Source organism: Musca autumnalis, unplaced genomic scaffold (genome assembly GCF_047663935.1).
Source record: "Musca autumnalis isolate F117 unplaced genomic scaffold, ASM4766393v1 scaffold_4, whole genome shotgun sequence".
Taxonomy (NCBI): Eukaryota; Metazoa; Arthropoda; class Insecta; order Diptera; family Muscidae; genus Musca; species Musca autumnalis.
The window spans coordinates 119,473,632-119,498,741 of NW_027411977.1; the positions used below are offsets into that span (position 1 = coordinate 119,473,632).

General features: G+C 34.9%; 1 protein-coding gene and 1 long non-coding RNA gene across 2 annotated transcripts in view; both read left to right on the plus strand.

Moving 5' to 3' along the window:
* The first annotated feature begins 285 nt into the window (after positions 1-285).
* Positions 286-25,110, plus strand: part of LOC141400726 (uncharacterized) — a 66,318-nt gene continuing 41,493 nt past the window's right edge. The window contains exons 1-2 of the mRNA XM_073980171.1: positions 286-499; positions 8,444-8,525. Of these exons, the coding sequence (XP_073836272.1) occupies positions 8,508-8,525 (18 nt within the window). The 5' untranslated portion in view covers positions 286-499; positions 8,444-8,507. The remainder of the gene's footprint in view (positions 500-8,443; positions 8,526-25,110) is intronic.
* Positions 13,522-16,593, plus strand: LOC141400727 (uncharacterized). The gene is made up of 2 exons (XR_012412184.1): positions 13,522-14,736; positions 14,796-16,593. It is a non-coding gene; the product is annotated as an uncharacterized lncRNA (long non-coding RNA).

The following is a 25,110-nucleotide window of genomic DNA, read 5'->3' on the forward strand; positions in this document are numbered from 1 at the left end:
TTAGTTTGTGGGTATACCATCTACAGCATATTATCAAAGGCAATTACGAGCACTGTACAATTTTATTTTATTGAGAAGAAGACTTTCCAACAACTTATTACTGTGACTCATTATCCGCTCTCATACGATTTTACAAACATACTTCGATTTGTTGATAAACAACAAGGGAGAGCCAATGGAAAATTAAGTAAAAATATCTTTAAAAAAAGAGAATTAGTTAGAATGTGAGCAAGTTGACTAGCAATAAATTAGCTAAATGTATTGATTAAACCAACTTGCCGGTCCGGTCCCTTCATTCAATAGCCATGAATACTCTCAACATGAGTTCTTATCTAAACGTTGCCGTGAACGGCAGCAGAATCGAGTTAGACGTAAAATATTTTTTACGCAAAGAAAATTTGTCCGAATCGAAACAAACCTCCGATCAAATTTAAAATAAAATCAAAAATCGAAAAAAATTAAAAACGGCGGGAATGTAAAAATTTTTGGAGTAAGAAAGGTCAGAGTCCAAACGTAAACAAAACACAAAACGAAAAGTGAAAAGTAAAAACAAAAACAAAAAATTAAAAATATAAACCAAACAAAACAAAACTAAGTGCTAACTTTGTGGCATATTGAAAGTGGAGGCAAAATATGCAAATTTTTGAATAAAAAAAATGAAACAACAAATAGTCCATCAAATCGTATGATATTATATTGGAAATTTGATTTTGTATCAAACGAGTTTTTTTGTTTTTTTTTTTTAATTTTAGCTTTTAACAAAAAAATGTAATTCGTATTACAAAGTATAGAACAAATACACATGTTTGGAAGGTTGTGGAAAGTTTTTGGACATATTGTAATCGTGTGTGCCAAGTTAAAACGTTAAATATTCGTACTGCGATCACAGTCAAAATTATTAGATATTACTTAGCCATGTAAAGATGCACTGACATCGCTCAGTAAATACACTGCAACGTCCGGTATGTTAGCGATCAAAATCAAATAGTCGCTAAATCCTACCGATAACAACTGTGATCCCAACTTTTATTTAAACTTTTCATTAATAATTTTGCGTTTTAATTTTACCAATTTTTATAAGTATGAACAATTAGTGAACACTAAGCTCTTCATCTCTGTTAAGCTTAATTCCTTGGAGGAGAATAATATTTTCACTTTATACTGATAATTTTCTGCGTGGTTTTCTACCCACAGTGAGTGAGTGCGGTTATATGGGGGATATATGAAGATCTATACCCACAAATTTCTGGAGGAACGTTTTATACCACTAACGAAAACTAAACACAAGCAATTTCAGCAATTTCGGTAAAACAATGTGGTTAACCTTCAAAATCCCGAAAATCGGGAGGTTATACCGACGAATTTCGGAAAGTTTTTTAGACTCAAAGATGATGTGGCTAAAACTTTAAAAATACCGAAAATCAAGAGATACGCTTCTATGGGAGATACTGTATGTCAGATACGTGGACCTGTACTGATAATTCTCTTCTGGAAAATTTTATAATGCCATGGACCTATACCGATGAATTTCAGTCGGAAAGGTTTTCACCTCCAACGTAGAATAAATACCTAATTTCAGTAATTTCGGTGGCTGAAATCTGAAGGAACTGTTCTATGGGGGCTATATCAAGACGTGGAACTGTGCGGACAAATTTCTGGGGGACAGTTTTATACCACCAACGAAGACTAAATACCAAATTTCAGCCATTTCGGTGGAATATTGAAGCCAAAACCTTCAAAATACGGAAAATCGGGAGGTACCGTTCTATGGGGTCTATATGAAGGCGTGGACCTATACCGACTAAATTCTGTGGAAAGTTTTGTACCCCAAATGAAGACTAAGTACCAAATTTTCAGCTACTTCGGTGTGATAATGAAGCTAAAACCTTCAAAATACCGAAAATCAGGTGGCATCTTTTTATGGGGGCTATATCAAAACGTGGACCGATATAGCCCATTTGAAATACCAAACATGCTAGAAGTAATAGAAACTTCTATACCAAATTACAAAGCTATATCTTAACAATTGCGAGCTATATCTTGATTTCAACAGACGGAGGGACGGACATGGCTACATCGACTTAGAATTTTACCCTGATAAAGAATATATATACTTTATAGGGGCTCCGATGAATATTTTGTAGCGTTACATACAGCTATTTTAAAGGGTTTTTAGTTGATTTTATATGAAATATTGATACAAAGTATATAATTTCAATAGAGAGAGAGAGTTTACAATATTTTAGATATAACTTTGAAATTTGGAACAGAGTATAATAAATTAGTCTTTGGATGTTTAGAATAAAATTAACCATATCAGAACACGTTCAGTATAGTCCCCATACAAAAATTCCGCCTGGTATTTTGAAGATTTTAACCAAATTCTCCAACGCATTTGACGCAATAACTAAAAATTTTTTCAAATGAACATTACCCATATAGTTTAACGTTTTAATGTATCCCAGAATTTTTAACCACAGCACGATGGGGCCAAGAGCAGGTTTTCGAGGCAAAAAGTCAATTTTTGAAGTGAACAATTTGAAAAAAATAATAACGGATTTCGATTGCCAACACTCTGAATCACTAAAAATAAAAAAATAAATCAATCTGGTAACATCACATAGCGACATACTGTTCTGGCAATGGTGACATATTTTCTTATGCATCATTTTCCGACATTCATTATAAATAAGTAGTGAAAGCATTTTAGGCTCCAAAAAGAACATTTCAACATTTTTATATTTTTTAAACATGGAAAGGGTATGTAAAATAAGATAGTGTTAACAAATAATAAAAATGTTATGTGTGGTAAATGTATTTTTGAGTTAAGATGTTATGTCTTTTTTGGAGTATTTTGCTTTGTTATGCATGTGTTCTCTGGAGTATAACTTTTGAGATCTAGGTAGATCTAGGATATTATATATATGTGGTGAAAGGTATTAATGTATACTATCATTTTGTGAAAAAATTAGCTGCGCCTATCTGCGCCTTTTCATAAAAATATGATTTCAGATGTCGTAATACTTAAAAATATGGACATTTTTATGTTTTGGTTGGCGAATAATCGGAAACCCATTAATGTTACCAATTGGATTTCGGAAAAATTTAATAGACGTATATAATAATAATATATAATGTCAAAGATATCGCAAACTTTGGCTTTTTTTGGCGGAATCTTAGCCGATTTTTACTAAATTTGGAACCTTTTTTATTAACTTATAACAAACCACAGACAAAACCATGAAATTTGAACATATGTATATAGGGGAGCTATTTCTATATCTGAACCGATTTCAATATAACTTGACAAACTTATTTGTAGTCCGAATTCCGTAACATTTTCCAAATTTTATTGTAATTTAATGGAATTTGCATGCTTGGTCAATCATTTTCCTGAAATCGGGCGAACATATATATGGGAGCTATATCCAATTCTGAACCGATTTCAATATGATTTGCCAAAAATGTTTCTAGACCAAAATCCGTCACACATTTCAAATTTCATCAAGATTGGACATACATAGCGGGATTGGTGCACCAAATACCTAAAATCGGGCGAAAATATATATGGGAGCAATATCAAAATCTGAACCGATTTCAATATAACTTGGCAAACTTATTTGTAGTCCTAATTCCGTGGTATTTTCCAAATCGCATAAAAATTGGGCAGAATTTGCGTGTTTGGTCCATCAATTGCTTGAAATCGGGCGAACATATATACGGCAGCTATATGTATATATGAACCGATATGAACCAAATTTGGCATATTAGTTTCTAAGACCATTATAAACATCTGTACAAAATTTGGAAGGTCTAGCTTGCCCCAGTGATTTGTTGCCTCGAAAACCTGTCGTTGGCCCCATCGTGCACAGTAGCTCTTATTTGGCATTTTCGATTCTATTTCAACGATTTTCAGTATTTCTTCTTCTTTAAAGTACATATCCATACACCCCACATTAACTTCAGTCGCATTAAAAAAGTTTTGTTTTGTTTTTGCCTTATTAAGTTATCAATTGAACACATTTTTACCACGAGGACTGATTCTGACAAGAAGATCTATCTTAAAACCTATTAATGTTATTTGTATACCATTAATTAATTGAAATCAATAACTCCAAAAAAGAATAAATCGAATCCCCGTGTGCAGATTGGGCTTGTACCGAACTATTGTTAGAAAATAATATTCTTTTATGTCATAAAAACACCAAAACTTTACTATTTTACCAGAGGTGCAAGCCAACTAAAAAATCCAGAAAATAACATTTATGGTATGTTCCAGTACTGCAAGAATCTACTCATTTTTAGTAGTATAAATGTATAGATTCTTGCAGGTTCTGGAACAGGCATTTAGAAAAAAGAGAAAACATTTTTATCAGGAGTCGGGCGATACCAACTATGACTCATAGACTCCGAATTCTACTCGCAGCACTGTTTGAGACTACGAAATCCACAATCTGTTTCGGCAACATTTTAGCTAAGTTCTGCGATTGTCTATCACATTTTTTGAGTTACCGACAAAAATCGGTAAAATTTAAACGCAAAATTATATATGAAAATTTAAATAAAAATTGACAACAGTCATATTATCGGTATAACTTTACGACTGCTTTTTATTCGTCGCTAACTTACAGAAAAAATCGGTAATTACGAAATTATAAGTATTTTAATTTAAGTATTTTAATTGTCGGTAACTCAAAAATTGAGTTAGAGAATCGCTCTACTGATATCCCAATGGTTGTTGTTCCGCCTTATTTCTATCTTAATTGTACGATTAGATGTTTATGAACTCGATGACATTTAAAACTTTCCAAGGACTATGACTTCTGTCGGCACAGCGGAGGCAAACTTATGAAAAGTCATAACTTTTGTTTTCTCGAAAACAAGTAAAAAAGTATCAGTCGGGTTTGCCGACAGCCTGTGTAAGTTGAGACTTTTATCTATAGACAGATCGAATACGGGCTTCATAACCAAAATCTTTGTCCTACAAATTGTGTAGTCAGGGAGTTTCAAAATTTCGTGGCTTTTTTGGACGTATAAACTTTCCGACAAAAATATATGGGTATAAAACTTCAAGATTGTGGACGTTGTGATTAAATGCTTATGCTAAGTTCATAAGTTTGACTTCGATAAGAGCGCAAAAGTTTTCACTTTTGTGGAGAAAATACCTGAAAGAATGGTCCGTTTTGGAAGTGGACCTAATTTTGGAAGTCATTCTTTTTGATAGTTATGGTGTCAAGCCGTTATTTTAGTTGGTCATGGTAAGATTTAGAGCTTTTGAACCGTTATGTCAGGAAGCATGGACTTACCACGAAAAATAGAATATCGCTGTAACTAAGACCGCAAGCAGTAGCAATGGTCAAAATGTCCAATGGATTCTCGAACAGCCCATAAATTGCACTTATGTTGAAATTTTGTGAGGGAGGTATCCGAAGATGTTGTCGCATATAGACCCTCTTGGTACTTGATATACGTATGTACGTCCGAAAATAATTTTAGGATGTTCCAAGTTTCGGTGAAATCGGATATTGACATTTTGTGTGCGAGGTACCTGAAGGAGTGAACCGATATAATCCATATTCGAACCTAATCTTTGTCTCGAAGAAATCGATTTGGACCTTCGAGAGTTGTTGTGCGCACCATTTTAGCGAAATATTTTGTAGTCTTGTGTGAAAAAGGAATGGACCAATATGACTTAAAGTTCGATTGATCCGTTCGAGAGTTCTCATGCGCTCGAGCCAGACAGAGAAATAAACTGGGCTAAATCGACGCCAAATTATTTGAAGCGGCTTTTTTCGAAAGATATGAGGAGTCAAGGGTCATTATTTCGATGAGGTACATTTTTATCGTTAGCCTAAAGGCTGAAATTACAGCAGATTTTAATACCATTTAACCAATGTTTGAGCATTAATTTCGTTTACGGTTGTTTTCAGCTACAACTTTGTTAATGGTAGGAAAAAAATTCTGGTGGGTATGCTACTTATAGCAGATATTAGCACTTTATTATGCACAACAATAAATTTTTCTCCATTAAATAAATAATAAAAAAATTAAGGTAGTATAACAATTTTTTAACTGGGTTCAGATATACTCCACGGAAAACACTTGATATATCGTAAATTTTTCCAGTAAACTTGCCATTTCATGCACTTCCAATCCGCACAATAATAAACTCGTCATTTTTTGAATACATATTGAGTTTAAAGCCTCAAGACCTTTATATTCATTATAGAATTCCTCGACCCTTTATTATTTGATAATGAAATTACAAGAGATAAAGAAGTTATTCAGATTTAACTGGAAGTTTTTCTCATAAAGAGTATTTAAACAAAAAAATTTTAAATATTTCTTAAACAACTTGTTCATACATTACATATACGACCAAATCATTGCGTACGTCCCTGGGCTATATGAAGATCTGGACCAACAATTTCAGGTTAATAGTTTTATAACGCCAACGAAGACTAAATACCAATTTCAGCCATTTCGGTGTGATATTGAGACCATGACCTTTAAACTACCACCCGATTTTCGTTATTCGTTCTAAGGGTTATGTATGTGAAGACTAGTTCAAAGCATAGACCTATGTCCACCTTTTTGGGTTGATACGTTTTGTCACCGCTAGGAACCATAAATGCCATATTATAGCTTATTCGGTCTGAAAATATAGCACATAATTCTAAGTCGAGTTTTTAAGTTCAAGTTTCTATTAGACCTAGGATTGGTATCGGTCCAAGCCTTCATATAGCCCCATAGAAAGGTACCTCCCAATTTTTGGTATTTCGAAGATTGTGGCCTCAATATCCCACCGAAAACACTGAAATTTGGTGCTTAGTCTTCGTTCGGAATACAAAACTTTCTCCCAGAAATTTGTCAGTATAGTTCCACGCCTTCATACAGCCCCCATAGAACGGTACCTCCCGATTTTTCGTACTTTGAAGGTTGTGGCCACAATATTGCACCGAAATGGCTGAAATTAGGTATTTGGTTTTCATTTGGGTTACTTAACGTTCCATATGAAATTTGTCGGTATAGGTTCATGCCTTAATATAGCAGCCATAGAACGTACCTCCCAATTTTCGGTATTTTGAAGGTTGTGACCTCAATATCACACCGAAATGATACAAATTTTGTGCTTAGTCTTCGCTGGATATACAAGTTTCCATATGAACTTTGTCGGTGTAGGTCCTCGCCTTCATATACCCCCCATCGAACGGTACTTCTCTATTTCCGGTATTTTGAATGTTGTGGTCTCAATATTCCACCAAAATAGCAGAAATTTGATATTTAGTATTCGTTGGGGTTATATACTGATAATTCTCTTCTAGAAAGTATTATCTAGAAGAGAATTATCAGTATAGGTCCACGTTTCCATTTAGCCCCCATAGAAGCGTACCTCGAAGATTATGGTATTTCGAAGATGATGGCCTTAATATCCCCATAAAATGGATAAAATGTGGTATTTAGTCCTCATTGGGGATATAAAACTTTCTGGTAGATTTAGGTCCACGACCTAATGTAGCCCCGTAACTCCCGATTTTCGTAAAATTTGGTACTTAGTCTTCGTTGTGGCTATAAATGTTTCCACATGAAATTTGTCGGTATAGGTCCACGTCTTCATACACGTGGTTATGGCCTCAATATCCTACTAAAATGTCTAAAATTTGGTATTTAGTCTTCATTAGGGGTATACAACCTTCCATCTGAAATTCGTCGGTAAATGTAGGTCCCTTATATAGCTCCCATAGAACGGTACCTCCTGATTTTCGGTATTTTGAAGGCTGCGTCCTTAATATCCCACCGACATTGCTGAAATTTGTTATTTAGTCTTCTTTGGGGGGTATAAAAATTTCCACCAAATTTTCGATTCGGCCGAACTTAATGTCGTTCTTACTAGTTTTAAAATAAAATTGACTGCGACTTTGTCACCAAATAAATGATGCCCCATTTGTACTGCCAATCATAAAATTCATTGATTTATTGTTGACTTTATATTTTAATTGAACAAACTTATCTTTAAATAACAATTGATGTAATGCAATAAAGTAGTTTACATATCCGACCCTAACTGTAATTCCGTAATAATACTTCAATTCGTACTTAAAATGTACCTAGAAGAACCGGTTTCTGAAATATTCATACGTATGTATGTATGCATGTATGTAAAGCTTAAGTATAAGTGCATACATACTTATATGCCCTATTGTTGGTTTTTTCTATACTGTACTGTTGTTATAAAGTACAGAGTATTTATATGAAATGTGACGTTTTAATTTGGCATTAATTATACGAAAACAGAAACGACGGCTATTTGTTGTCTCACCTTTTAACAATAAATTTGACATTAAATTAATTCACTTGCACACATTCGACGAAACAACAATCTACGAGTATTTAATTTATATAAAACAAAATCAACAATTTTTTTTATTTTTATCAAATATAGAGAACAAGAAAACAAATACAACGTACCAGCAACAATTACAACAAGACCAACCAGTATCTATCCAATGGGTTTCTCATTTCAGGTAAATACAAGGAAATGCCTTATCTTAAACATTACAAAAATCTTAAGTAGTTTTATTTATAAATAGTAAAGTATGCGGAAAGGGAACAAAATTCAAATACGTCCCAATTTACATTGGGCGAGTTTACTTGCGGCAATTGTCATTTTGTAGGAGAGAGAGGTGAGGCATATGGTAACCCTTTGCCTCTCAGCACCCTCTCTCACCTACAAACTGACAATTGCCGCAAGTAAACTCGCCTAATGTAAATTGGGACTACTCAAACTTTATATATACTACTTAAATGACGACCCACATTTTTAAATTTATTACACAGAAAAAAAAATACTTCAAGAATTTTTACATATTTTCATTCGTGAAGTAGTTTTTTCATACTGTACAGGTACCTTACATAAGATATATGTGTAGTTTCTTATATCCATCCGAAATCCACTATTTTTTTTTTTTTTCAAAAATATGTAAGATTTTCATGAGGTGCAAAATCACTTTTCTATTTTTCCCTACATTCCCATTATTTTCTCTCATATTTCGTCTCTTGTTCGATATATGCTCTTAATTTTGTTCTCTTTATATTTTGAATGGTCTCATCGTCGCACCATCACATTGACACTGTGTCAACAACCCACAACACCAGCGTTGTCAGTATTGGGGATTTTTCCCCAAATTGTGGAATTTTTATTTGAAATGGGGAAAAAAATTTCGACTTGGGGAAGAATTGGGAAAATGTTGAGGAAATCTGAAAAATATTTGGGGATTTTTGGGGAATTTCTTTTTTGACTAATTACTTCAGATTATCTGATCTTTTGTTAATTTCAGTACGTGAATTGTAGTAGCGCACACATGACGCACAAATAACATGCATCATATAGTAGCTGGTCGCAGATTTAATAATTTATGACAGATTAGAAGTGTTGTCATGCGGTTCGACGACTGACAGCGTACTTGAACAGTGGGTTGAATTGAAATAAAATTTTCCATAATTTCTACTGAACTGGTAAACTGTTTTCATCGATTGGACAATAAACGTGGTCTGTAGAGTTATTTTGTGAAAATTCACCTTTGGTCCCATACAAATTCGACTTTGGCCCCATACAAATTTTAAAGAAATCGCTCTACAGACCATATTTTTTGTACAATTTATGACAACAGTTTACCAGTTCTTTGTATTGGCTAAACAAGTAATCCTAAAAAAAATTTTGAAAATCGGGTCAGATTTAATATTAGCTATATAAAGGGCCCATGTAAACTTTTAGGCCCCAGTGGCACGTGTTAACATATTCCAATTGAGCTCAAACTTTGGCAATCTTAATTTTTAACTAATTAATTTTTTAGGAGGTGCCGCATAAAAAAATCCGACATCGATTTTTTCCCTCTGAGGTAAAACCAGTCTAATGGGCATTGGTGAAATTAAACTTTATTTAACATTCATGGCTCCAATTATAAAAGAGATAAATAGGCTTAGGCCCGTTATTTTATCCTTTTTGTAGTTAAATGTTGGCCGATATCGGACAGATAACCCGTTATTTATTCGTACAAGTTTGCTTTAATAATAAGTGTCAGATAAATTAAAAGGAACTTTGTGTTCCTTTTAAAATTTTAAATGCGCCCAAAAACAAGAAAAATTTGAGAGCAAATTCAAATCAACCAATCCGATTTGAGAAAATTTTATGTATACAGACTGTTGGAATGGAGTGGAAGATGTAATAACAAATCCCTGATAATGCGAAATTTAGTCCTTATTTTTCTTAAAGTAAGGTATAACAAAAAGGGATTTTAGAGAAAAGATGTAAGAACGGGCTTAATCTAAGTTTTCAAACCGATGCACATTGCTAATATGCATTTTGTCCCTGTGCGCTCGAATATTGAAACCATTTATAAAAAAATGAATAGATATTGAAACAAGTAAAAAAGCATTAAGTTCGGCCGGGCCGAACTTTTCATACCCTCCACCATAAAGTATTATGAACTAAAATGGAATAATTAGTTTTCATTCCTGTCCCCAACTATAAGTAAGTACGTTAAAATGTCAGATAATGTACATAAAATGCTTCATTAGGGAGGCCCTGTTTATGGTGCCTATATCTAACTATGTATGTTGACAATTTTTGGTGGGCTAGAAATTGGGAGGTACCGTTATATAGGGGTTATAATAAAAAAACATGGACGTATGTTGACAGTTTTTGATGGGAGCCTTTAATGTCAAATAACTCCTAATTCGGTTAAAAATTGCAGCTAGAAACCTGTTGTTGGCTTTTAAATTTCAAATTACAGAAAGTTCGTCCAAAAAATAAAGCTAAGGTACGGAAAATCGGGAGGTTTGTTTTGGGGCTATACAAAAACATGGACCTACGTTCGGTTAAACATTTTAAGTAAAATCCTCAAAGTATCGAAAATCAGGAAGTATCGTTATATTGGGGCTATGTTGACAATTGTTGATGCAGATGTGTGGTGACCACTACAACCTTCAAATGTCAAATTACATTTTGTTCGGTTAAAAATTTAGCTAAAATTGCAAAATCACTGAAAATTGGGAGATACCGTTATATGGGAGCTATATCCGAACATGGACCTATGTTGACAATTTTTGATGGAGAGGTGTTGTGACCACTAAGAACTTCAAATGTCAAATTACTGCTAGTTCGGTTTAATATTGGAGCTAAAATCATCAAATTACTGAAAATCGGGAGGTACCGTTATATGGGGGCTTTATCAATACATCTACCTTTCTTGACAATTTTTGGTGGAGAGGTGTGGTGTCCACTAGGAATTTCAAATGTCAAATGTTCAAATTACAGATAATTCGGTTAAAACTTGTAGGTAAAATTCTCAAAATACCGAAAATCGGAAGGTACCGTTATATGGGGCTATACCAAAACATAAACCTATGTTATATTGGGGCTATGTTGACAATTGTTGATGCAGATGTGTGGTGACCACTACAACCTTCAAATGTCAAATTACATTTTGTTCGGTTAAAAATTTAGCTAAAATTGCAAAATCACTGAAAATTGGGAGATACCGTTATATGGGAGCTATATCCGAACATGGACCTATGTTGACAATTTTTGATGGAGAGGTGTTGTGACCACTAAGAACTTCAAATGTCAAATTACTGCTAGTTCGGTTTAATATTGGAGCTAAAATCATCAAATTACTGAAAATCGGGAGGTACCGTTATATGGGGGCTTTATCAATACATCTACCTTTCTTGACAATTTTTGGTGGAGAGGTGTGGTGTCCACTAGGAATTTCAAATGTCAAATGTTCAAATTACAGATAATTCGGTTAAAACTTGTAGGTAAAATTCTCAAAATACCGAAAATCGGAAGGTACCGTTATATGGGGCTATACCAAAACATAAACCTATGTTCATAATTTTTTCGAATATAAGCTTTTTGGTCACTAAGAACCCTAAACATCAAATTATAGCTAATTCGGTCAAGAAATGTGACTTAAAACGTCAAAATACTTGAAATCGGGCGGTAACGTTATATGGGGGCTATTCCAGAACATGGACCTATGTCCACTAGTTTTGTTATATAAGTTTATTGAATCAGTCTGAAAATGTAGCTAAAAACGTCAAAATACCGTAAATCGGGAGGTACCGTTATAGGGGGTGTTGAAGCGAGTTCAACAGTATCGTAAATGGTTCCTTCTCTTACTCCAATTATCGATGACCAAAAGCGCAAGCAGAGCGCCAACGAATACGTTGCAGTATTTTCCCCTTTTTTATTATGTAGTTACTTTATTCTAAGTTGTACATTTATCTCTCTCTTTCATCCATGTTTAATTGTTACATAGCCCACGAAGGGCACATAAAACTTCTTGTTTATACATAGTTATATGTAATATCATACACTACATAAAAACAGTTGCAAAATTTTTGAAGAATTTATTTTACCAAATTCTAATATTTAGTCAGTTAAGTTTGAACACTGAAGGGAGTTGGTCAAGGAGATCCAACCTCCAATAAACATTAAAAAACTTCAACTCAGGTCTTTTATTTGGGAAAAGACTTTAACCCCCCTTGGGCCTCCACTATAAGGCTTTGGAGCCCAACATATGGTCCATTCGAGCCTCCTATATGGTATTAGGAGTAGGTGTACCAGTGAGCCTCCTACGTTGAGATAGGAGTATAAAAATACAGTCCACACCAAGCCTCATTCATTGGGTAAGGAGCAAGTTTACTGGCGTAAACTCAAGTCTACGGCGACGAAAGTTTCATTCGAGCCTCCAAAATTTGGTTAGGAGCAGAATTATCATCGATATCCTTCACGAGCCTACTAGGTTGTAGTTGGAGAAGGATTACCCGTGTGAATCTTCAGTCCACAAGAAGCCTCCTTCATTTGGTTAGGAGCAAGTTAACCGGCGTAAACTCGTTATCTACAGCGGCGAAAATTTTGGCGTTAATAATTCTAAATAAAAAAGTCAATTCATTAACTGCAGCGGCGAATTTTTCGCAAAATTTTCCCCAAGAAGCCTACTTTGTTTAAAGGCACAAATTCATCGAAAAAGCGGCGGAAATGTTTCTGTCGAAATAAATATTTTTTATGAACGGAATATAGTATCGAACGAAAATAGCAATTGCTATTATCATTGCTCCCCATGCAAAAATTAAAATCAAAGAACGTTTAACAAGCATCAAATTTCAATAAAAGCATTGCAGCAGGAAGAAGAAGACTATTGGGTTTATTGAAAAAAAAACACATCTTCAAATGCATCAACCAAAAGTTTAGCAGTATTGTTCTCCACTAGGGAGAAAATAGTGCCTTGGTTTCATTTAAACCATACAAAGCAACAGGTGTTAAAAGCATTGGTCTCCACGAGGGAGCATCAATATCATCAAGCGAACCATCATAAGAAAGATAAATAAAAACACCAACAATATCATCCGATTCAATCATCTAAAAGGAGAGAAATAAGAAACCCTAACAACGTCTGTAGAAGACACTCATCCCCATGAAGAAGGAATCAGCAATCCCAACAAGGGTACGTAAAAAATAAAGAAGAATTTGGTATGTATAAATGATTCATTTGGTGTTTTTGTTATTGTGAATTTCATAAATGTGCACATCGGCTGGAAAAAATCACTCAAACAACTAAAAAATAACTCGCGCTCTAGTTCTCAATTATGTAAATCAAAAACCGTTACCGCAAATGTACTCAAACTCTCTAAAAAGACAAGAACAAAATGTCGGCCAAGGAATCTCTTAAGAAACAACAGAACAATAGCGAAAGAGCAAATAGAATTCAGTATGTTAAAAGAGAAAGGTGCAAAATGAAAACAATAAATAAATGTCAATGTTTAAAAAAATTAAGTGGAATCAATTACTCCGCGTGAACGAACTGTCATAAATAAATAAAATTAAATTAAAACAGATGTATTTCTCTACACGAGTAATAAAATATATTACTACAACAACCAACTAAAATTGTGAATGTAAGCGCAAAACAAAGTCAAAAGTGAAAAATTAAAAAAAAAACGTTTTGATCGTTCGTCCAAATTAGAAGCAGAAGAATATTAACTTTTTAAAGCAACTTTATCAGAAAAATATTCCACGCGAACAGAAATATAAAAATTAAAGCTAAAAAACTTTCATATGCAAGAAGATGTTTTAAGGAAAAAAGTCTGCGATCGAAAAAATCTATGTATGTCAAATGGGCAAAAGAAATGAAAATAATTGGTGAGTTGTTTTCGCTATGCATCTTTGCAGAAACAACAACAACAATAGTGTCACTGTGGTTAGCGATAACAACAAATTAATGTGCCACTGTGGGAGGACAGACAGCAAGAAATAGAAACAATAATGAGATTCTTTGTTGAAAATATGTAAACATAATTCGATAATTTTTTTTGCACCAATGGTCCAGGGTTGCCACACACCTAAAATTATTAATTGAAACGAATAAATTGAAAGGACCCAAACGTGAGATAATTTACAAATAATCTAATAAATGAAGGCTGAATAGCTATTGTCTAAAAACATAAGAAAATAGAAACACCGATGCTTTAACGAAAAAGTATGCGAAGTGATGCATGATTTTTTCTACGCAAATAAAATAAACAACTATTTAACAAAATTTTGCAAGAAGTTTAAAACTGGGCCATGTTCTGTTCAATTATTTGAAGATATTCTATCTTCGGGAACAAATTGATAGCTGACAATTATATTATTGAACTTATAACCGGGCTTACTCCGCAGGAAAAACTAAGGTAATTTCAAAACACAATGGATTTGCGAAGAAAGTTTATTTTCGATTACCATCTTGTAGTTTACTTCTGTGAACAGTTCAACAAACTCAACAACGGAAAGTGTGATGTGCACCTCTTACGAGCCAAAGATTTAGAACTCGAGAGAAGATGGTCTCGATTAATCTCAAGCTATGAAGCTTTTGCATTGGGAGATGGGGAACATGATTATAATGATTTGAACTCCCAAAAATATGAAGAAGCTTGCTCATTATATCAAGTATGCAAAGCACAATTATTGACCGAAATCTGGTTACAATCTCAAAAAGAAAAAAACGCAGAAGAGGCACAAACAAATCGACCCTTCGTGGGGGAATGCTCTAAATGGCCTGCATTTAAAAGTCACACTGAAAGGCTTTATCAGCTTCGAGCTAGGACAAAAGGAGAAATGTATGGCATTGAAAACAAGTTTGAGACAATGGACGCTCACGTTCAATTATGTTGTGAAAAACAAAGTTATCCATATTTTCAAAATACCTCTCCTAAACAAGCTTCAAGTGCTAGCAAAGACAACACAATGCTCCGAGCAGAGACAATCGAAGCTATAAAAAATGTTTATGTAACCAACAGCAATATTTATAGCCCACATGACGAGAACCAGTTCAAGAAATTACAGCCCTCCAATTGCTGTATAATGGCAGAGCGATTGAAAAATACCTACCCACAATTTTTGATAAATGAAGAAAAAGAAACAAATTTTAACACCCCCATCGTACTGAAGAATATACCTAAATTGTATTTTCACGTTTTAAACAAACATCTGGTCAAAGGTAGCAACACACATCACATGTTGGTCAACACTATGAAAGGCAATGTACAAAATCTTATTTCACTATTTAAGACGTCACGGTATTCGTTACAAATTTCCAATTTACAGATGTCACAGCACTCGTCTTTGCGGCGAAAACTTCTTGAAGAAGAACAAAAGTTGAAATATTTCAACCAACCAAACATATTAGACAGAATGATCAGCAATGATTCTCTTCGAGTATATAATATTCCTTTGCGGAATTGGCGTAAACGGATAAAATTTTGCATTTCCAACTTCAGCCAAAAAGTTAAAACATAGAAAATAAAATAGCGTTTCGGTCGCGTAACCCAAGCCTTAGGGCAAAATAAAACTATAACCGGGTCAGTTGTTATAGGCACAAATTCACATAACTCAGAAATGCCACATAATCATTTGTACGTACATATTTTTTTCTTTATTTTCAGATTGTATGTGGAACATCAGCCACTAGCTACAATTTTGCAAACTATGATGATCGGTCCATATCTAAGACAATCATAAGATACCCGCATTGGAAAATACATGCAAACCCTCATGGCTTATGGATTACAAGCACGACATCATGGAAATCATCAAAAAGTTCCTGTATTCTAAATCAAAGTTCCCTTTTCCGTCACGGAGACCACCCCCTTGATTTTTCCACCGTGAGGCGGGAGTATGTTGAAGCGAGTTCAACAGTATCGTAAATGGTTCCTTCTCTTACTCCAATTATCGATGACCAAAAGCGCAAGCAGAGCGCCAACGAATACGTTGCAGTATTTTCCCCTTTTTTATTATGTAGTTACTTTATTCTAAGTTGTACATTTATCTCTCTCTTTCATCCATGTTTAATTGTTACATAGCCCATGAAGGGCACATAAAACTTCTTGTTTATACATAGTTATATGTAATATCATACACTACATAAAAACAGTTGCAAAATTTTTGAAGAATTTATTTTACCAAATTCTAATATTTAGTCAGTTAAGTTTGAACACTGAAGGGAGTTGGTCAAGGAGATCCAACCTCCAATAAACATTAAAAAACTTCAACTCAGGTCTTTTATTTGGGAAAAGACTTTAACCCCCCTTGGGCCTCCACTATAAGGCTTTGGAGCCCAACAGGGGGACTATACCAAAACGTGGACCTATGTCCACAACTTTTGTTATATAAGTTTATTGACACTTAAGAACCCTAAATGTCAAATTATAGCTACATCGGTCTGAAAATGTAGCTAAAAACGTCAAAATACCGTAAATCGGGGGGTACCGTTATATGGGGGCTATACCAAAACGTGGACATTTGTCCACAACTTTTTATACCCTCAGCCTTTAGGCTAAAGAGGGTATTTACACTTTGATACGACCAAAAATGTGCCTCATCGAAATAATGGTTTTAGACCCCAAGTATGTTTGTACGATATCCGTTTCAGACAATTTTGAGTAGATCTAGCAATGTCCGTCCGTCTGTCTGTCTGTCTGTCCGTCTGTCTGTCTGTCTGGCTGGCTGGTGCGCACGATAACTCTCGAACGGATCAATCGATTCGGTTCAAATTTTGGGTATCGAAATATTTTGTCCAGATTCGATTTAAGTTCGAAGATGGGTGATATAGGTCCACTCCTTCAGGTACCTCCCCCACAAATGTTCAAAAATTGTCGCAAAACTTGTGCGCACGATAACTCTTGTAGGGAATAACCGATTTGGTCCATACTTTGCACATCGTGTAATTTCTACCAAACTTAGATAAGGTTCCAATATGGACTCAATCGGTCCACTCCTTCGGGTACCTCCCACACAAAATTTCGGAAAAGTTCAGTTTAGGAGCTGCTCTCGAATCGCTTTGATTTTTATTTACGAAAGTTGTATTCGCTGTCCTCTATACGACGCTGTAAGTTTCATTAGGGGCAAGTCCATACTTCCTGAGAAAATAGCCTGAAAGTTACAAAAAACCCTATGACACCGTGTGTAGTGGTTGGAGCGCAAGATAACTCTCGAACGGATCTGCCGATTCGGTCCAAAATTTGGCTTTCGTTATATTTTGTCCAAACTTAGTTCAAGTTCAAAGATGGATTATATCGGTCAACTCCTTCCGGTACCTCCCCCACAAAAGTTCGAAAATGTTCGGAAAATTTGTGCGTACGATAACTCTTGAAGGAAGTAACCGATTTGGTCCATACTTTGCACATTATGAAATTTCTACCAGACTTAGATGAGGTTCCAATATGGACTCAATCGGTAAACTCCTTTGAGTACCTCCCACACAAAACTTCGGAAAGTTCAGTTTAGTAACTGCTCTCGAATCGCCTTGGTTTTTGTTGTAACATCTTGTATTCACTGTCCCCTATACGAAGGTACAAGTTTCCTCAGGGGCAAGTCCACACTTCCTGAAAAAATAACCTGAAAGTTGAAAAACAAACCCTATGACACCATGTTTATGGGTGGAAGCGCAAGATAATTCTCGAACGGAAATGCCGATTCCGGCCAAAATTTGGCCTTCGTAATATTGTTTCCAAACTTACTTTAAGTTCGTAGATAAGCCATATCGGTCCACTCCTTCAGGTACCTACCCCACAAAAGTTCAAAAATATTCGGAAAAATTGCCCGCAGATAACTCTTGATGGGAGTGACCGATTTGGTCCATACTTTACACATTCTCATAATATCTACCAGATATAGATCAGGTTCGAATATGGACTATATTTGGCCACTCCATCCCGTACCTCCCACACAAAATTTTCGATAAGTTCACTTTAAGACCTGCTATTGAATCACTTTGATTTTTGTTGAAGCCACTTACATTCGCTGTCTCAATTACGATGGTAAAAGTTGTTTCTGGGGCAAGTCCATACTTCTTGAGAAAACAGCCCGAAGGGTGTAAAAACCCCCTATGGCACCCCAAGGTCTATGTCGGTCCATTCCTTTAAGTACCTTTTCCGCAAAATTTTTGAACTTTAATCCTAATCAACATTTTTGTCGGTTCATACGACCAACATTTTGAAACCCCCTAAATACTCCTACATAAGTTTTTTGCGAAAAAAGTGTTTAAATTTGCACAGGCTGAGGGTATATCTCTGTCGGCAAAGCCGACTGATACTTTTTTACTTGTTTAATATAAGTTTATTGATACTTAAGAACCCTAAATGTCAAATTATAGCTAAATCGGTCTGAAAATGTAGCTAAAAACGTCAAAATACCGTAAATCGGGGGGTACCGTTATAGGGGGGTTATACCAAAACGTGGACCTATGTCCACAACTTTTGTTATATAAGTTTATTGACACTTAAGAACCCTAAATGTCAAATTATAGCTACATCGGTCTGAAAATTTAGCTAAAAACGTCAAAATACCGTAAATCGGGGGGTACCGTTATATGGGGCTATACCAAAGCGTGGACCGATATAGCCCATCATCGAACTTGACCTGCCTGCAAACAAAAGACGCATTTTCCCAAAATTTCAGCGTCCTATCTCCATTTTTGTAGATGCTAGAGTGATTACCACAGACGGACGGACGGACGGACGTGCACAGATCGACTCAGAATTTTACCCTGATCAAGAATATATATATACTTTATAGGGTCGCAAATGAGTATTTCAATGCGTTACAAACGGAAAAACAAACTTAATATACCTTAATATACTATGGTGGAGGGTATAAAAATAGTGGAATCGATAAAAAACGACTCGGAATATTTACCATGAAGAGCCATGGACCTAGGCTTTAATTTTGACTTGTACTTTTTTTGAGCAAACAATTATTAAAGTTAAAAGGACCAGTGCTGAATATCTTAAACGCTGAAACCGATGCCTACAAATATGCAATTTTTTAAACTTATCCCAATATTTGCAGCAATTCACTGGGTCAACACAATTTTAGCTCTATACGAACCTTTTTAGAACACAAAATTCTCCACGGATCTTTACGAAACGCAATGGAGAAAGTTATCATTCGTAAATTGGAGATGGTATTAAATATGCTTTCCGTTTCAACAAGTAATTCTTAAGTAGAAAGAGTCTTCTATTTTGAACCATATTCAGAAATAAAATGTAGTACGAGTTACTAGAATAAATAATCAATTTTCTAACAACTCCATTTGTTGTAGAAATGTTGATCCACCTAAAGAATTGTCACAACTCTTTCATTATAAAAATGTATATAAATCCCATGAGACTAATGATTCTGAATCACTTGAAAGTGAAGTTTTCAAAATCGTTAATTTAATTCATATATATATATAAGTGTATAGAATACTTTACAAGTTTAATGATATGAATTTCAATAGTAAAATATAACTACTTTTGATTTTTTGTAATTATTTGTTAAAAATGTTTGGGGATTTTTTTTGAGGAAATTCAATCAAATCTGGGGAATTTTGGGGAAAAGTTTTGGACAAGTTTGGGGAAAAGAGGCTAAAAAATACTGGCAACGCTGCACAACACAACAACCTGACTTAAATACAGCTAAACATGGTTTTCCCTCCCTACCATCGTCTCACCATCACATTGAGACAATATCAACAAACCACAACAACAAACAACCTGACTGAAATACAATAAAACGCTATACGCTAAACTACCACCGTCGTAACAACTAACAAACCAAACAACTACAGTGGGTTTGGTGTCGAAAGAACAAAGTAATACAAACATCTAAGTAGTAATATAAACATCTAATATCTCAACCTAGTGCTGATAGATTCAACATGCATAGACATATCGTCGGTGTTCCATACACCATTTTTTACTTTTTGAAATGTAGGTGGTATCTAGGGTTTTTGCTAGAGTTGGGTAATCTAGTTCCTAGTTCCTTGTACTAGTTCCAAAACGTATGAGTAACATCATGAAATATAACGTTTGATAGTAAGTATACGCAGTTTGTTCAAAAAAAAATGTGGTCCATTGGAACTGCAAAGTGAACGAGATAGTTCCATTAGTTCCTTTGGCACAACTCTAGTTTTTGCGTATGCTCTTTCTGAATTTTTGGTCGGCTTCTTCCTATCTGCTTTTTTTCCGAGAAATCCACGTTTCGGCCCGAAAGTTGAAGTTCTTTTCAAGTATCAAATTAATATTTTAATAATTAGCAAATTTAAAAACACATTTCAAACTTTAAAATGCGATTATCTCAAAATCATAAAATGGCGTATAGACACTTAAACATGACACCGACTATATATTTCATATTGTTCTGCTATATTCACAAGACGATAACAACTACAGCGAAAATCGTTAGAAGAAACGGTAAGTTACAAAAATACAAAATAAAAGTACCTATTATAAAAAGCAACAAAATTTGTCTCTGGTTTTTGGTTGGTGGTGGTGGTTGTTAGTCAATAAAAACAAAACAACTCGCCAAAGTTGTTTTTTTTTTTCAATCTCTCAGAAGAAACCAGTATTTTTGTACCCTCCACCATAAGATGGGGTGTATATTAAGTTTGTCACTCTGTTTGTAACTACTCGAAATAATCATTGTAGACCCCACAAATTATATATATTCTTGATCAGCGTGCAATTCTACGTCGATATAGCCATGTCCGTCCGTCCGTCTTCGTTAAGGGTATACAACTTTCCACTTGAAATTTGTCGGTATAGGTCCACGACCTCATATAGACCCCATATGACTATATCTCCCAATTTTTGGTATTTTCGAAGAGTTTAACTATCTTATCCTACTGAAATTTGATATTTCGTCCTCCTTTGGGATGCAAAACTTTCTCCCAGAAATTCATCGGTATCGGTCCACGTTTTGATGTACACCCATAGTAAGGTACATCCCAACTTTCGGTGTTTTGAAGGGTTTAGCCTTATTATAACACCGAAATGGCTAAAATTTGGTACATAGTCTTCGTTGAGGGTATAAAACTTTCCACCTGAAATTGGTCGGTATAGGTCAACGTCTTCATATAGCTCCCATAGAACGGTACCGCCCGATTTTTGGTATTTTGAAAGTTTTAGCCTCATTATTCCACCGAAGTGGCTGAAATTTGGTATTTAGTCTTTTTCTGGGCTGAAATTTGCCGGTATACGTCCACGTTTTGATGTACCCCCCATAGAACGGTATATCCGAATTTTCGGTATATTGAAGGTTTTAGCCTCATTATTAGACAGCGGAATTTTATGCAACCCCTATTTTTATTTATTTATTTTATTTTATTTTATTTTATTTTATTTTATTTTATTTTATTTTATTTTATTTTATTTATTTATTATAGTCAATGGAATAATCAATTCCTTACAGACTAAGACAATGGATTTGGTTTGGTCCGATTCATGTCAAATTTTGGGACTGGCCATATTTTTGGCTTCTGATCGAAACATATGACATATGCAAAATTATGCAAAATGCATAAATTTTTGCATATGCAACAATATTTTCGTATGCAACAAATATTTCAATAATAGATACAAAAATGTTTGTGTGTACAATTTTTCTGTTTAAAATTCTCTTCAGACAAGTAAATAAAATAGAGAAATGTATAACCACAGCCACAACCTTCAAAATACCGAAAATCGGGAGGTATCGTTCTATGGGGGCTATATGAAGGCCTGAACCTAAACCGACAAATTTTAGGAAAGTTGTTCACCCCCAAGGAAGACTTAATACCAAATTTCAGCCATTTCGGAGGGATATTGAGAGCACAACCTTCAAAATACCAGAAATCTGGAGGTACCGTTCTATGGGGGCTATAAGAAGACGTGGACCTATACCGACAAATTTCAGGTGGAAAGTTTTGTACCCACAACGAAGACAAAGTGCAAAATTGCAGTCATTTCGGTGGTATATTGAGGCCACAACCTTCAAAATACCGAAAATCGGGAGGTACCATTCTATGGGGGCTATATGAAGAAGTGGACCTGTGCCTACAAATTTCAGGTGGAAAGTTTTATACCCCCAACGAAGACTTTATACCAAATTTCATGCCAGAAATCCGGAGGCACCGTTCTATGGGGGCTATATGAAGGCTTGGACCTATACCGACAAATTTCAGGTGGAAAGTTTTATACCCACAGAGAAGACAAATTGCCACAACCTTCAAAATACCGAAAATCGAGAGGTACCATTCTATGGGGGGCTATATGAAGACGTGGACCTATACGGACAGATTTCAGTTGTAAAGTTGCATACCCCTTACGAAGACTTAATACCAAATTTCAGCCACTTCGCAGTGATATTTAGACCATAAATCCTTGAATATATTTTTGCATGTGGTTTTGCATATGCTCATTTTATGCAGATATGTACAAATATGTCAAAATATGCACGATATGCAAAATATGCAAAAATTTCTGGGTCTAATTCGTTTTATTTTGTAATAAAACGAGTTTCTGTCTAATCAGATTTTCTCTACGACCATCCTTACCATATATGCATTTGCATAGGATTCCGCTGTCTACTCATTATAACCCCGAAATGGCTGCAAGTTAGTACTTAGTCTTCTTTGGGGGTATAAAACTTTCTACCTGAAATTTTCGGTATAGGTCCATGTCTTCATATAGCCTCCATAGAACGGTACCTCCCGATTTTCGGTATTTTTAAGGTTTCTGCTCATATCTCATCGAAATGACTGACATTTGGTAGTTAGTCTTCGTTCCCCACCGAAATAGCTGATATTTGGTGTTAAGTTTTTGATAAGGGTATGAAACATTCCACCCGAAATGTGCCGGAATAGGTCGACGTCCTCAAATAGCCCCCATAGGACCGTACCTCCCGATTTAAGGTATTTTGAAAGTTGTGGGCTCAATATACCACCGATATGACTGAAATTAATTACTTAAACTGAATTATCAGTATAAGCCCTTTTCTTCAAAATCAAGAGGTACGCTTCTATGGGGGATATAGGAACCAGCGGACATATACTAATAATTGTCCTTTGGAATATTTTATAACCAAATGGCAGACTAAGTAATAAATTTCAGTCTTACGGTGGGATATTGACGTCACAACCTTCAGAATTACGAAAATTGGGAGGTACCATTATATGGAGACTATATGAAGGCGTGGACCTATACCGACAAATTTCTGGAGAAAGTTTTATACCCCCAACGAAGACTAAGTACCAAATTTCCGCCATTTCGTTGTGATAATGAGACTAAAACCTTCAAAATATCGAAAATCGGGAGGAAACGTTCTATGTGGGGCTATATGAAGGCCTATACCGATAATTTTCATATGGAACGTTTAATATCCCAAATTGATGCCAAATACCAAATTTCAGCCATTTCTCTGGAATATTGAGTCCACAACCTTCAAAATACCGAAAATCGGGAGGTACCCTTCTATAGGGGTTATATCAAAACGTGGACCGATATAGCCCATTTGCAATACCAAACATCCTAGGAGTAATAAAAACTTACAGTGACTGTCACTGAAAATGACGCAACCTGAAATAAAAAATGTAAACGTTGATAACTTGGAAACGAATTGACATTTTTTGTAGGCTAAAATGTTTTCTTTAAGATGGCGTAAAGAAATATTCCCTTTACAGTACCTTTATACTAAAATTTTACCGGAAAACCAAAAATGGGCATTTTTAAATTGATCATTGAAAATGATGCACCACAATAATCGATTAATAATTTTTCAAATTTGTCCCTTATTATGCCATTTTAGTAAGCAGAATGGTGGAATAATTGGTTCCCTATCGTTTTCAGGAGTTTTGTCATTGATTCCGATAGAGAAAATTATGTTCCTGAGGCATGATTGTAATTAATGTCCCTTTGCAGGCAAGTTGGCTAGAAATTTCTAGTTTTTGAAGTTATTTTCCAAAAAATGAATATGAAAAATCATTAACGGTTATGTCTTGAGTACGTACAAGCAATCTAGTGTTATGTATATAGAAAGTCCTGTATTAGCCAGGATTGCCCTATATTATACTAGTCTTTAACGGCTTTGCCCTAGTAGAGGTAAAATCAGGGCATAGAACAAAATTGTTTGCACTTTTCTTTGAAAATAGTTTTCAGAAACATTGTAAACAATGTCGTGATCATGTTTGCTTTCATAAAAATAAAAATTTCAACACCCATTGTTACCATTCAAACCGAGCAGTACCACTCCCTTCGACGAGTTTCATAGAATAACTCCAATTCTTCTTTGGTGCGGGGTTTTTTTTTTCAAGTTATGTATGTCGTATTTTTGCGGGCATTGTGTGGTATAAAATTCTTAGTTCGGATGAAAATCAGCATATCTGGCGTAAAATCGATATTTTACTTATGAAAGAATCCAACACTGACCTGAGTTTGAATAAAAAACTGTCGCTATTAAAACGCTTCGTAAGAAGTATTATTGTTTCGGCTTGAATGAGAACAAAGGGTGTTGAAATTTTTGTTTTTATAAAAGCATTTTTAACAATGGTTCTAAAAACTATATTCAAAGAAAGGTGCAAAAACTTTTGTTCTATGCCCTGATTTTTACCTCTATCAGGGCAACGCCGTTAAAGACTAGTATAATATAGGGCAAGCCTGACTAGTACAAGACTTTCCATATATCATCAGATTGTTTGTACGTACTCTAGATATAACCCTTAATGATTTTTCATAGTCATTTACATTTTTCATCAAAAGTCGGAAATTGCA